This window comes from Herpailurus yagouaroundi, unplaced genomic scaffold (assembly GCF_014898765.1).
Source record: "Herpailurus yagouaroundi ecotype Mexico unplaced genomic scaffold, PumYag 28, whole genome shotgun sequence".
Taxonomy (NCBI): Eukaryota; Metazoa; Chordata; class Mammalia; order Carnivora; family Felidae; genus Herpailurus; species Herpailurus yagouaroundi.
In genome coordinates, this window is record NW_024412376.1 from 11,869,508 (window position 1) to 11,884,343 (window position 14,836).

Below are 14,836 nucleotides of genomic sequence, written 5' to 3' on the forward strand. Positions count from 1 at the left end.
TTTTTTTTTTTTTTTTTTTTTTTAATTTTTTTTTTTCAACGTTTATTTATTTTTGGGACAGAGAGAGACAGAGCATGAACAGGGGAGGGGCAGAGAGAGAGGGAGACACAGAATCGGAAACAGGCTCCAGGCTCTGAGCCATCAGCCCAGAGCCCGACGCGGGGCTCGAACTCACAGACCGCGAGATCGTGACCTGGCTGAAGTCGGACGCTTAACTGACTGCGCCACCCAGGCGCCCCTATGTTTAACTTCTTAAGGAATCACCAAATTGTTTTCCATAGTGGTCGCATCATTTTGCATTCCCACAGCAACACATGGGGGTTCTGATTTCTCCATATCCTTGTCAGCATTTGTTATTTATTCATTCATTTATTTGTTTGTTTATAGATTACAGCTATCTTGGTGTAATATAGTATCTCATTGTCATTTTGATTTACGTTTCCCTAATGACATTGAACATTTTTTCATGTTTATTGGCCATTGCATTAACTTCTTTAAACAAATGTCTCTTCAAGTTCTTTGCCCATTCAAAAAATTAGGTTGTCTTTTGGTTGAGTTGTGGGGTTCTTTATGTATTCTGGATACTAGACTCTTATCAGATATACATCTTATAAATATTTTTTTCCATTTTGTGAGTTGTCTGTGTACTCTACTGAAAATGTTCTGAAATATATGAAAGCATTCTGTTTAGATGAAGTCTGATATATCTGGTTTTTTTTCTTTTGTGCTTGTGCTTTTGTTGTCAGATCTAAGAAACCATTGCCAAATCCAAGGTCATGAAGGTTTACCTCTATTTTCTTTTACAAGTTTTGAGTTAATTTTTGTATGTGGTATAACACAGGCTCCCCAGCTTTATTCTTTTGCATGTTTAGACTTCTGCCAATACCAGAGTGTTTTGATTACTATAGCTTTAAGTTTTGAAATTGGAAAGTATGAATACACCAACTTTGTTCTTTTTTCCAAGGTTGTTTTGATCTGTTCAGACTCTGTTGCAATTCCATAGGAATTTTAGGATCAACTTTTCCATTTTTGCAAAAAAAAAAAAAAAATGCCATTTTAAGGGTTTAAATTGAATCTCTGGATCACTTTAAGGACTATTGCCATCTTAACAACATTGTCCTAGAGGACAATCCTATATTCCTGAATATAGGATGTCTATTTGTTAGGTTGTCTTCAGTTTTTTTCAGTAACACGTCGTAGTTTTCTGTCTTGCACCACATTGGTTAACTTTATTCCTGAATATAGGATGCTGTACTTTTGATGGTCTTAAACTGAAGTTTTTTCTTAATTTCAATTGTTTTTTTTTTTTAATTTCATTTTTAGTATATTCCTGAAAGGTAGAAACATAGCTTTTATCTTTATTGACTTTGTATCCAGCGTTCCTAGTAAATTCATTTATTCTAATGGTTTATAGATTATTTTGGATTTTCTTTGTGACAGGTTTTTATTAGTCTGGTTCTATTAGAAGACAGACACTCTTGGGGCATCTGGCTGGCTCAGTTGGTTAAGCGTTCAACTTTGGCTCAGATCATGATCTTGTATTTCATGAGTTCGAGCCCCACGTCGGGCTCTGTGCTGACAGCTCAGAGCCTGGAGCCTGCTTCAAATTCTGTGTCTCCCTCTCTTCCCCTCTGGCACTCCTCCTCCCCCCCCCCCCCACCTCTCTCTCTCTCTCTCTCTCTCTCTCTCGAAAATATACTTTAAAAAAAAAAAAGTTTAAAAAAAAGGCAGACACACTCAATGATTTAAATAAGAGAAGTATAATAAAAATAAGCCATTATAGGAGAGTATTTATAAAATATAGAGAGAGCTCAGTAGGGCTCTCTAGGGCAGAGCAACTCAGTGGATGGCAGAGACGTTCACTGGGTTGCCTGGGCCAGAGCTGGTCCATGGTTGCTGGGCAAGCAAGAAGCAGTGTTAGCTGGTGGTTGAGTAGATAGAGGGAGTCAAGGCACTGCCACAGGTAGGAGGCCTCAAGCATTCAGTGTCCATATTGGAAGGGCTGCAGGAAGGGTGTCACTAGGCTATGTCGTGATTCTGAGGCTACTTACTAAGAGACCTTTCTGGGCACATGGCTGGAACACAGCACCATAGGTTTCTTTACATTTGCACTGCTGCCTGACTGCGCAGCAGCCACAACCAACAAGGAAGCCCCCTTTGTCCTGCAGTGTTCCTCTAACACTCTTTATTGAGAAAGTTTAAACACATGCTTACTGTAAAGGAGAAGTGGTGACATAAATCCCATCTATTATCATAGAGCATTGATATTGAAGAGTGAATGTAGAACAGAGATAAAAGTTTGGTAACTAGAACACAAGTCCTCTATGAATAATGATAGTTTCTTTCTGATCCATATACTTTAATTTTTATATTTCTTGCTTTCTAATTCTTTTACTTTTTATTCCTATGTTTTTACTGCCTTGGTGAGGACTTTCAATACAGTGTTAAATAAGTTAGTGGTAACAGTTATTTTTGTCTCATCTTTGATCTCAGGAAGCCTTCAATAATTTACCAACAAGTATGAGGTTTTCTGTGGTTTGATGTATATACTTGACATAAGATTTGAGGAAATTTCTTAGTCTCTTAAGAGTTCATAATAAATGGATGTTGAATTTCATCTAATACTTTTACTACAGCTGTTTAATGGATCATGTGATTACCCCCCCTTTTTCTTTTTTTTTTCTAATTTTTTTTAACGTTTATTTATTTTTGAGACAGAGAGAGAGCATGAATGGGAAGGGTCAGAGAGAGGGAGACACAGAATCTGAAACAGGCTCCAGTCTCTGAGCTGTCCGCACAGAGCCTGACGCGGGGCTCGAACTCACGGACCGTGAGATCATGACCTGAGCCGAAGTTGGCCACTTAACCGACTGAGCCACCCAGGCGCCCCTACCCCCCCTTTTTCAATTAAATGACATTAATTATATTAACTGGTTTTTCAGATGTTAATCCTTGGGGAAAAAGTGCATTTCGTGTGGTATATTGATTTTTTATATATATTATGGATTAATTTACTGATACTGGGATATGATTTTTACATCTATGGTCATGAAGAATAATTTTCCTTCTTAGGTAGTCCCGTTGGGTTTTGTTATAAAAATTACTCTGGTTTCATAAGATGAATTGGGAAAGGTTCCTTTTTTTCCTTTTTTAGAGTTTGTGTATGATTACTGCAACTTCTTGCTTTGATGTTTGATACATTTTTCTAGTGAAGCCATCATAACTTAGAGGTTTCTTTGGGGGGGGGGCATTGCTAATAATGGATTAAATTTCTTTGTAGATAGAAGACTGGATTTTCTTTGAGTTTTTGTAAATTTAGTTTTTTCCCAAGGCATTTGTTCATTTCATCTAACATATCAAATTTATTATTTATGATATCTACATTATTTTTCTAGTAATGTTCTCTCCTCCATTTCTGATATTGGTAATTTGAGATTTTGGGGTTGTTTTTTTTTTTTCCCCTCCCTTTTCTTTTCCTAATTATTTTCTGTCTGCCATATTCTCTAAGTTTGGCCACTCTTTTTCTAGCTTCTGGAGATGGTGCTAATATCATTGCTTGTTTTCAGGCTTTCTTAATTTCTTATATGTGTATATCGGCTTGTAAATTTCTTCTCAGTACAGCTTTTGCTGTTATTTTATTGTTTTTATTTACTTCTCTATATAATTGTACAATTTAAATTTCAATTATGATTCCTTTTGTTGATTATGAGTTATTTACAAGCTTGTTGTCTGCTATTTCAAACAGTGGGTTTGGGCTTTTTCTGTAACTTTTTTCTACCTTAATTACATTTTAGTCGTAGAACCTTCTATGAATGATTTTAGTTCTCTGTTTTGTTGTGGCATGATTTTTAGGATCTAGAATATGGTCAATTTTGATAGATTCCATGTGTGTGTTAAATAGGATCCAGTCATTGTTGGGCATCATGATTATAAATATGTAGATCAAATTTGTAGTTGGCTTGTTTAGATTTTCTGTATTCTTACAGAATTTTTGCCTCACTCTTCTGTCACTTACTGAAAGAAGTGTATCAGTCTTTCGCTCAGAGTGTGGGTTTGTACATTTTCCCTTTTATTTTGTCTATTTCTGATTAAAATATTTTGAAGCTATGTTAAGTGGTGCATATATGTTTAGATTTGCTTTTTAGGATCAGTGAATTGATTCTTTGTCTTATGAAATGCTCTTTATCTCTGGGAACACTTGTCATAAAATCTACTCTTTCTTTTGGCTAATTCTTCCATTACCATTTACCTTTCTTTTACTTATTTAAAAAATTTTTTTTCAATTTATTTTTAAGAGGCAGAGAGAGACAGAGTGTGAGTGAGGGAGGGGCAGAGAGAGAGGGAGACACAGAATTCGAAGCAGGCTCCAGGCTCTGAGCTGATAGCACAGGGCTCGATACGGGGCCCAAACTCACAAACTGTGAGATCATGACACCTGAGCTGAAGTTGGACACTCAACTGACTGAGCCACCCAGGAGCCCCTCTTTCTTTTATTTTTAAGCCATTTGCTTATATTGAAAAAGTCTTTTGTTAACAGCATAGTTGGGGTTTTTTTTTCCTGTTTTTGTTTTTACCTAGTCCAAAACTCTTAGTCTTTTACTTAGAGTTTTTAGTCCATGTATATTTAAAGTAATTACTGATATACTTGGGTTAATATTTACTATCTTACTATTTGATTTCAATATGTCCAGACTGTTTTGTGTTTCTTTCCAGTTTTGCCGCCTTTTGTGTTACTCTGTTTGCCTCTCTTTTACCATGTTGTGCATTTTTTTATTGCTTATCATAGAAATTGATATGTACCCATGACTTATAATATATAATATTCTAATAAAAATCATTGTTTAAACCACTACCCCATTAGTGTTCCTCTGGCCTCCCATCTTTTCCATTTGATTATTATATATTAATATACCTGTGGGTTGTATGTATTTTAAGGCATTATTTTGTTATTGGTACAAGGAGTATTCATTTATATTTTCCCACATATTCACCCCTTTTGTTTCTTTTAAGTACTTCTGGAGTTTTCATCTTTGATCGTTTTCCTTCTGTCTAAAGAACTGTTGAGTATTCCTTGTAGTGCAGGTTTGCTGGTGACCTATTTTCTCCCATTTTTGTCTGTCTGAAAATGTCTTTACTTTGCCTTCATTTATGAAGGATATTTTTGCTGGCTATAGAATTATGGGTTTGCAGTTCTATTTTCTTAGCTCTTTAAGTTCTGTTGATTTATGGTTTTCCAAAGCAAGCTCTGAATGTTAACTGTTAAAAGTAAGTTGTCTTTTTTAACACTGGCTGCTTTTTAGATATTTTTCTTCTGTTTTCAACAATTGAGATAACATTTGCCTAGGTGTGATTTTCTTGTATTTATCCTTGGAGTTTGTAAAAGTTTTTGAATCTGTAGGTTGTTGTCTTCAATTAGTTTTAGAAAATTCTCAGTCATCATCTTTTTGTATATTGCCTCTGCACATTCTCTCTCTCCCCTCCTTCTGAGGTTCCAGGTATGCATATCTTAGACTTTTCCATGTTTTACATGTCTCTTATTTTATGTATTTTTTCAGTATTTTTTTGGTCTGTGTGCTTCTGTTTGAATATTTCCTATTGTCTTGTGTTCCATTTTGCCAATTCTGTCTTCTGATCTAATGAGTTCTTCAGATTGTATATTTCAGTTATAGAATTTCCATTTGATTCCTTTTATAATAGATTTTAGTTTCTGATAAAATACATTTTTGTTTTCCTGAATATATTTGATGTAATTATATACAGTCTTGTGTATTAAGATCAATAGCTGGGTCACCAAATCAATGTAATTTTTTTTCTGGGTTTTAATCGTATGGTCCTGTTTTTGTTTTGTTTTGTTTTGTTTTTTAATGTTTATTTTTTTTTTAATTTTTTTTTTCAACGTTTATTTATTTTTGGGACAGAGAGAGACAGAGCATGAACGGGGGAGGGGCAGAGAGAGAGGGAGACATAGAATCGGAAACAGGCTCCAGGCTCTGAGCCATCAGCCCAGAGCCCGACGCGGGGCTCGAACTCACGGACCGCGAGATCGTGACCTGGCTGAAGTCGGACGCTTAACCGACTGCGCCACCCAGGCGCCCCTTTAATGTTTATTTTTGAGAGAGAAAGAGCGCATGAGCTGGGAAGGGGCAGAGAGAGAGGGAGACAGAATCTGAAGCAGGCTCCAGGCTCCTAGCTGTCAGCACAGAGCCCGATGCAGGGCTCAAACTCACTAACCATAAGATCATGACCTGAGCCTAAGTTGGCTGTTCAACCGACTGAGCCACCCAAGTGCCCAATGTGGTCCTGTTTTTAGAAATGCCTAGTAATTTTTTATTGAGTGTTAGATATTACAAAATATTGGTGAGGTTCCAGATGATGTCATATAGCTCCAGAGGAGGTTCACCCTTTCTTCTGATAAGCAGATAAATGGGAGATCACCTTACTTCCATCAGGAAGTGAACTGAGTTGAGGCTGGGTTACAGTTTTGGCAGGTCTCTGCCTCCCTCTAATTTGCTCCTGCAACTCGAGTATAGCCATTCAGAGGCTGAGTCTGGTATGTTCAGTTCCCCTGGCAGAACTTGAACTCTAATCCAGCATGTAAAACTGCCAAAATCTCCACTCTGCTTTTCAGAGGTTTTCTGCTTAGCTTCTTAGTGTCCTTCCTTATGCAGCTTCAGAATTTTCAAATTTCTTGAAGGGAAAATTGGCTCTGTGTCAGACTCTATCCTTGGCACTTGCCCTTCTCACCTGTGTGTTATTCCTTTTGTTTTGAATTTTGTTTGTAGCCTTGTAAGACCACCACAGTTCTGCTGGTTTCTCCGTTTTCTAGCACCAGCCCAGTCAAAGCCTGATTCACGGCCTCTTGCCTTATGCCCAATTTCAACAAATACCTCCTTGGAAAAGTGGCTGCATTTATCAGGCCACCTCTCCATGTTTCCCTGCTCTCTGTATTCGTGGTTCTTTTAGTTCTTTTACTTCAGCAGTTCTTCAGTAGCTTTAAATAGGTGTTTTTAAACTTTTTTTCTGTATTTAAAAATTGTTTTTGATGGAAACATTGGTATAACATAAACTATTCCTTCATTCATGGAAGTGATGGCCATATACAGTTTATTGTTATTTGTTGGTTACCACATTCATTATACAGTTAACTTTGACATCAGTTTTCTGAAGTGACTCTTGGTTTTCTGACTGCATTGTGTATGGCGGACCTTTGGAAAATATTATATATCAATGTAGAAATTGATTCGTACTCAGTAGAAAGGCTTAGTGGTGAAAATATGTGTTACCAGATCAAAATCAGCAATGACTCTGAAATTATTGTATAAATAAGTGGGAAATGTATTTGATAGTCAAAAACCCAGGTGCACATTTATTGGGATATTTGATCTATTCTTGTGGTTATAATTATTTTAACATGGTTTTATGTTTGCGCCGCTATTTTTTCCTTTTGTTTCCTTAATATCAGCTTACAGTGTTATCTCTGCTTACATTTTGCGATACCAGAGTTCAAAGAACTCTCTATAAAATTTTTAATGTAACAAGACCGAGAAAATATGGACAAATGTGAGAGATTCTTCCCTCTCCCTTACGCTCAAAATAACTACTGCTATGTATAACTACTTCTCTTCCTCCACCCCCTCTCGCTTTCCTCTTTTAACTTTTGTCTGCTCTCTGTTGATACTTGTTAGTTGAAGAAAATGTAGAAATTGAAATACATGAAAAGAAGAAAATCAAAATTTCTTAAAATCCTGTCGCCAAGCAGTAATCACTTTTTTGAGCATTTGGCATATCTTTCATGAATTTTTATTTTCATATGTAAAATGGATCATAATGTGATTCTGAGCCCTGCCTCTTCATTAATATCACCTTTAAGAATCAAAATTTAGATTCTGAGATATAACTCAGTCTTAACCAATTCAGACTCTTCAGGGATATAGCTAAGAGGATTTTGTTTAGAAAAACAAAATCTTTTTTTCAGAAAATTTTAGTAACCTCCAGACATTTTTAAAATGGAAAAAAAAAAAAGAATCTTGTAATATTTTATATAGTAAACTTTAACTTGTATACAACTCCTTCTCTAATTATTCAATTTTTTTTAACTTTTTCCTAGCCATTCCACCCAATGGTGAATCTGGATTGTTCTCGGGATTTTCGGCCATTTCTTTGTGCACTCTATGCTCCTATTTGTATGGAATATGGACGTGTCACACTTCCCTGTCGTAGGCTGTGTCAACGGGCTTACAGTGAGTGTTCGGAGCTCATGGAGATGTTTGGTGTTCCTTGGCCTGAAGATATGGAATGCAGTAGGTGCGAAAATCAGATTTTCATAGATCATTACTTATGGTATGCTGCAGTATGTTAAAATTACCTGTTTTCTAGTTCATCAGTTTTTTAAAACTTTTGAAATGTAGCATATATTAGTTTTAATTTTGAACAGAGGTTTCATGACCTCTGAACTGTTCATTTCCTTAGGGACTTGGAATCACTAAATGAAAAAGGTAGAAAAGAAAAAACGTTTCTGTGAAGAAATTTTTAAAAGAATGAAGAAAAACAAGACAATTTTTTTCCTCAAAAAATTTCTGGTTATACAAGTATGAGTAATGCAGTTAGAAAATATGGAGAAGAAAATAATCATTCGTTACCTCACCATTAAATGTCTTTAATGATGATTTAATGAAAGTTAAGTATCCATATGATTTAAGTGTGTTAATGACTAAAGAAGTTCTGTCAACTCTGCTTTTCTGTCATGTATTAGCAAACCAGAATCAGAAAATGTCAGATACTTTTCAGATCACTTCCAAATATAGATTGTAAGCATTTTCTAAAGATTCGAAGATGTTTACTAGACAGTCTTACAGATTTATATGAGAGTAATAACGTGTACAGTAATACTGTATTTCTTATATGATAATGTACCTTTCTGTATTGTGAAGTATTTCGAGGATAAAGAATAGTAAGATAAATGGGTATGTACCTATTGTTGTCTAACTTTATCCAGTCTTAACATTTTGTGATACTTGCCTCAGTCACTTTTTTTTTTTTTTCCCCTCAAATAAAATACAGATAGAGTTGAAAGTTCCTTTCTTGGTACCTATCTTGATTTCATTCCCTTCTTTCCTCCTCAGAGATGAGGTAATAATGATTGTGTTGTTAATCATTCCTATATTTGTTTTTATACTCTTGCTACATATACACATATCTATAAAAACATTAATTTTTTTATATGTGTATATAGTTGTATCTGTAGGTTTGGTTCATTCCTTTTAATTGCTACATAATGGTATTAATATTCTAGGGTAATTTGGCCATTTCCTGTTGATGGTCACTTAAGTTATTTCTGGGTGTTTGCTGTTATCAATAATGCTGCAGTGAACATTCTCTTTTCCTTCATGTTTAAAATTAATTTTGTTTACCATCTAACAATGGCCCTTGGAGGTAGGTTAATAGCAGGACTTGTTACTCTCATTTGGCATTTGAAAAACTTAAGAAATAAAACATATTAGTTTCTCCTAGTCAGTTCACGGACATTTTGCTTTCTTGTATTTGTTTATTCTGTTTCCCACATGTTTAACCTGTTTTTTTTTATCTAGCCCCATGTAACCATTCATCCACCTTCTCCCCAAGAATGTGGTAGTGTTTATAGTTCCTCTTTTAGAAGTCTGTTAATTTCTTGGTGTTTATAACAGCTATGAATTGCTTGGGCAAGAACCCTATTTTGTTTCTTGTAATTAACTCCCACTGTTTAGTAGTCTTTTATATTAACAGTTTGTATACAAGTATAGACATCTCATTATTATCTTTATTTCTTTGTTTTGTTGGGATTAAATCTATTTTATGTCCTCACTGTTGTCTGGGATTGACTATGACTAACTCTGAAACCTTAAAGTCTGGCACGGTGGTCTTTCATAACAACCTTTCATTCTTTTTTTTTTTTTTTTTTTTAATTTTTTTTACTGTTTATTTTTGAGGCAGAGCATGAGCGAGGGAGGGACAGAAAGAGAGGGAGACACAGAATCCGAAGCAGGCTCCAGGCTCTGAGCTGTCAGCACAGAGCCAGATGCGGGGCTCAAATTCCTCAACCACGAGATCATGACCTGAGCTGAAGTTGGACGCTCAACCGACTGAGCCACCCAGCGCCCCTAACAACCTTTCATTCTTCTGCATTGCTCAAATCCTTGTTCCTGCTGTTCTTGAACTTAATTGACACTCCCAGACTTTGGATTTTTATTTCCCCTTCCTCATATCCCTCTTCCTAATCTAATTTATTTCCTTACTTAGCTTAAGCTTTGTGCCCCATCACTTGTAATAACATTCTTGCTAGCAATTTCAATTCATTCCTTCTACTAAACTTGTTCAGATCCCCAGCTGGATCCATTGAATCAATTTCTTTTTTTTTTTTTTTTTTAATTTTTTTTTCAATGTTTATTTATTTTTGGGACAGAGAGAGACAGAGCATGAACGGGGGAGGGGCAGAGAGAGAGGGAGACACAGAATCGGAAACAGGCTCCAGGCTCTGAGCCATCAGCCCAGAGCCCGACGCGGGGCTCGAACTCCCGGACCGCGAGATTGTGACCTGGCTGAAGTCGGACGCTCAACCGACTGTGCCACCCAGGCGCCCCCCATTGAATCAATTTCTAATAGATTAATTATGCCATATATTTAATGATGCCAACCATAGCCGTTCTATTTGCTGTTTGTCTTTGGTAAATTTCCAGTTTGATCAACAGAATAATTTGTTTATTGCTCTCAGCATCTCTGCCAAATCTATATCTCTTGCTTCAAACCCATATTTTGCCTTTATTCTATATTCCCCTCAACCTCAGCTTGCCCTCTTTTCATGAAAATCATGCAGGCCTTCATGTATGAACTATTGTGGTCGGCTACTTCTCAGACCAGTTATTCTCAATTTTTTTTTTTTTTTGGATCCTGTTCCTCTTTCTATACCTTAAATATTGGTGCTTCACAGAGTTCTGTACCTATTCATTTTTATTCTATGTGCTTTCCCTGGATGATCTCATCTCACTCATTTTAACTCTTACTCATCTGCTAATGACTCCTACACCTAAATCTTAGACTTGACTCTTCTGCTGAGTTCCAAATCTGCGTATCTAGCATCCATTTTGGAAATTCTAACCTGCATTTGTCTTAAATTCCTCAGTTTCAACAGACCTAAAATTGATTTATTCCTTTGCTTGTTTTTTAATTCTCTATAAGTTATCTTCTGTTTGTCCTTCATTGACTTTAGCTTCTGCATCCAATCAGTTACAAACTGTTGCTTTTATCTAACCAGTTTCATGTCTGTCTCATTCCCACTGCCTTATCTGTCTTTGTTTTATGTTATTTTTTAAAGACTTTGTTATTTTTAAGTAATCTCTACACCCAGTGTGGGTCTTGAACTTTTAACCCCAAGATCAAGAGTTGCATGTTCTACCGACTGAGCCAGCCAGGTGCCCCTACCTTATCTGGTCTTCATTCTGGCTCAGCTATTATCTCTGCCCCCATTTTTGCCCAAGTCTGTCTTCCACACTGCTCCTAGTCATATTTCTAATTACTTGGGTTAGGTCTATATGTATATATTTCTTCAACAGTCATTAACTCAACAAATGTTAATTGGATGTGTCCCCTGTGCTAGGCACTAGTCTAGATGCTGAAGATGAGTGGTGAACACAATATAGTCTTGGTTCTTACAGAACTAAAATTCTAGTAGTTAATGGTAGTAGTAGAGATAATAAATAGATAATGTCAGAAATAGTTTCTTTATACAGTGTTACTTATTGATGGCTATGTTAGACTATTGTAATAAAGAGTACTGTTTGGGGAACCTGGCTGGCTCAGTCAGAAGAGCATGGGACTCTTGATCTCAGGAGTCATGAGTCTGAGCCCCATGTTGGGTATAGCGGTTACTAAAAAGATAATAAACTTTAAAAAAGTACTGTTTTTGAAGTCAAAACAAAATTAAGTATAAAACCATATAGTTAAAAAAAATTTTTTTTAAGTTTTTACTTAGTTTTTTGAGAGAGAGAAACAGAGTGTCAGTGGGGGGTTGGGGAGAGGCAGAGAGAGAAGGAGACACAGAATCCAAAGCAGGCTTCAAGCTCCGAGCTGTCAACACGGAGCCTGACGTGGGGCTCAAACCCATGAACCATGAGATCATAACCTGAGCCGAAGTCGGACGCTCAACTGATTGAGCCACCTAGGCACCCCAAACCATATCCTTTTTTGATCAACAATGGAAAATCTAGTTGTATGACCCATAAACAAGATATCAACATTTACTTTATTCCTACTTAATGTGATTGTACTCTAAGGATATAAGAATGAATAAGGTCATGAGTACTAAATTTGGAAATCCAAATTGTTTGGTATCCATAGATTTCCCAGTAAGTGAAAATGGTTCTCATCTTGTTTTGTTTTTTTTTTAGGTTCCCAGATTGTGATGAGCCATATCCTCGACTTGTGGATCTGAATTTAGCTGGTGATCCTACTGAAGGAGCTCCAGTGGCAGTGCAGAGGGACTATGGTTTTTGGTGTCCTCGAGAATTGAAAATTGATCCTGATCTTGGTTATTCTTTTTTACACGTGCGTGATTGTTCACCTCCTTGTCCAAATATGTACTTTAGGAGAGAAGAACTTTCGTTTGCTCGATACTTCATAGGATTGATTTCAATCATTTGCCTCTCTGCCACGTTGTTTACTTTTTTAACTTTTTTGATTGATGTCACAAGATTCCGTTATCCTGAAAGACCTATTATATTTTATGCAGTCTGCTACATGATGGTATCATTAATTTTCTTCATTGGGTTTTTGCTTGAGGACCGAGTAGCCTGCAATGCATCTAGCCCTTCACAGTATAAGGCTTCCACAGTGACACAAGGATCTCATAATAAAGCCTGTACCATGCTTTTTATGGTACTCTATTTTTTTACTATGGCTGGCAGTGTTTGGTGGGTAATTCTTACCATCACATGGTTCTTGGCAGCTGTGCCAAAGTGGGGTAGTGAAGCTATTGAGAAGAAAGCATTGCTATTTCATGCCAGTGCATGGGGCATCCCCGGAACTCTAACTATCATCCTTTTAGCGATGAATAAAATTGAAGGTGACAATATCAGTGGCGTGTGTTTTGTTGGCCTCTACGATGTTGATGCATTGAGATATTTTGTTCTTGCTCCCCTCTGCCTGTATGTGGTAGTTGGAGTTTCTCTCCTCTTAGCTGGCATTATATCCTTAAACAGAGTTCGAATTGAAATTCCATTAGAAAAGGAGAACCAAGATAAATTGGTGAAGTTTATGATCCGGATTGGTGTTTTCAGCATTCTCTATCTCGTACCACTCTTGGTTGTAATTGGATGCTACTTTTATGAGCAAGCTTACCGTGGCATCTGGGAAACAACATGGATACAAGAACGCTGCAGAGAATATCACATTCCATGTCCATATCAGGTAAGGGAAACCTTGTTCTAAATTTCAGAATGTGTAATAGTGGAAAGAAGGCATATTACTATGAAGATCTAATCTTAGCTAGTTTTTTTTATTTTAAACAAAGCTGTTTATGAATTTCAACCTGTACATTACAATTTTAAAGTGAAGATAATGAACAAATATATTGTAGAATGTAATGCACGTGTTTCCATAAACATCTTCTTTTTAAAAGATGACTTTTACAAGTCTAAGTTATGGGCTTTTAAGCAGTTTACTTCTGTTCTCACAAAATAGTTTGCTTGTTGATTGTTTAGAAGTCTACAGGTTTGAGAGCAAGAAGCACTTTACCAACTGATAAAAAGGCACTGTCTTTTGTGAAAATTTTACTGATGGTCGGAAGAGGAATTGTTTTAACAGTTTTGAAAAAATAATAGAATGCACTTGTATGAACTAGTTCATCCCTTAATTGGTCTTAGTTTTTCTTTTTTGCATGGTGAATATTTTATGATTTACCTTTGAATTTAAACAGATCAGGTAATCATAGTCATGAAATCATAGAATTTTAGGTCTAGAAAGAATTTGAGATAATTTATTTGTTTCCTTTATAATTTAGAGTTCTTAAACATCTGTCTCATTCGAGGCTTAGAAATGTTCGATGACTTGCTTCTTGTATTCAAACTGAGATTTCATTGCTAAGGGAGGAATGAAGCAAGGAAAGTAGTCTAGAATAGTTGATGCTAAGTTACGTCTCTATCTTAAAACCTTCTCTAGAGCCTGTGCCCCTAGCTATCATCCTCCCTTCAAGACAAGTTTTCTTGAAACAGCAGTCTCCATTGCTGTCTCCTTCATTGTGTTTCAGGTTTGCTGTTAAAAGTGCACCAGCCACCCTTTCATCTCCCCTGATCTTTATGTTTTAATTACCTTTATTAAAGTACTTAGGTATTATAGATAATTTTTGTTTACTTGTCTCTTTCCCCTGCTAGACAGTGAACTCTTTGAAAGCAAGAACTTTTTTCATATTTTTATATTTATTTTTATTTTAGTGTTTGTTTATTTTTGATAGAGACAGAGTGTGAGCAGGGGAGGGGCAGAGAAAGAGGGAGACACAGAATCTGAAGCAGCTCCAGGCTCTGAGCTGTCAGCACAGAGCCCAATGCGGGGCTCAAACTCACGAACCACGGGATCATGGCCTGAGCTGAAGTTGGAAGCGTAACAGACTGAGCCACCCAGGCGCCCCTTTATTTGCATAATTTCTGAATTCATATTCTGTAGGTTAGTAGATGATAACATTGAGAATGTGGCTATAGATGGAGAAAAGACATTTTCAAGAACTGGTAACAGTGGTACTGGGGACAAAGTGTGATTAGCACTTAATGCTTGTAAATATTTAATGACTGAGAATGCCAATTCCCTTTCTTTT

The 14,836-nt window shown here is 36.4% G+C and overlaps 1 protein-coding gene across 3 annotated transcripts in view; it reads left to right on the forward strand.

The window, feature by feature from the left end:
- FZD3 (frizzled class receptor 3) overlaps positions 1–14,836 on the forward strand; it is a 96,929-nt gene that overhangs the window by 29,033 nt on the left and 53,060 nt on the right. For all 3 annotated transcript variants that reach the window (XM_040467001.1, XM_040467087.1, XM_040467164.1), the window contains 2 exons: positions 8,108–8,304; positions 12,420–13,437. In XM_040467001.1, the coding sequence (XP_040322935.1) occupies positions 8,108–8,304; positions 12,420–13,437 (1,215 nt within the window). The remainder of the gene's footprint in view (positions 1–8,107; positions 8,305–12,419; positions 13,438–14,836) is intronic.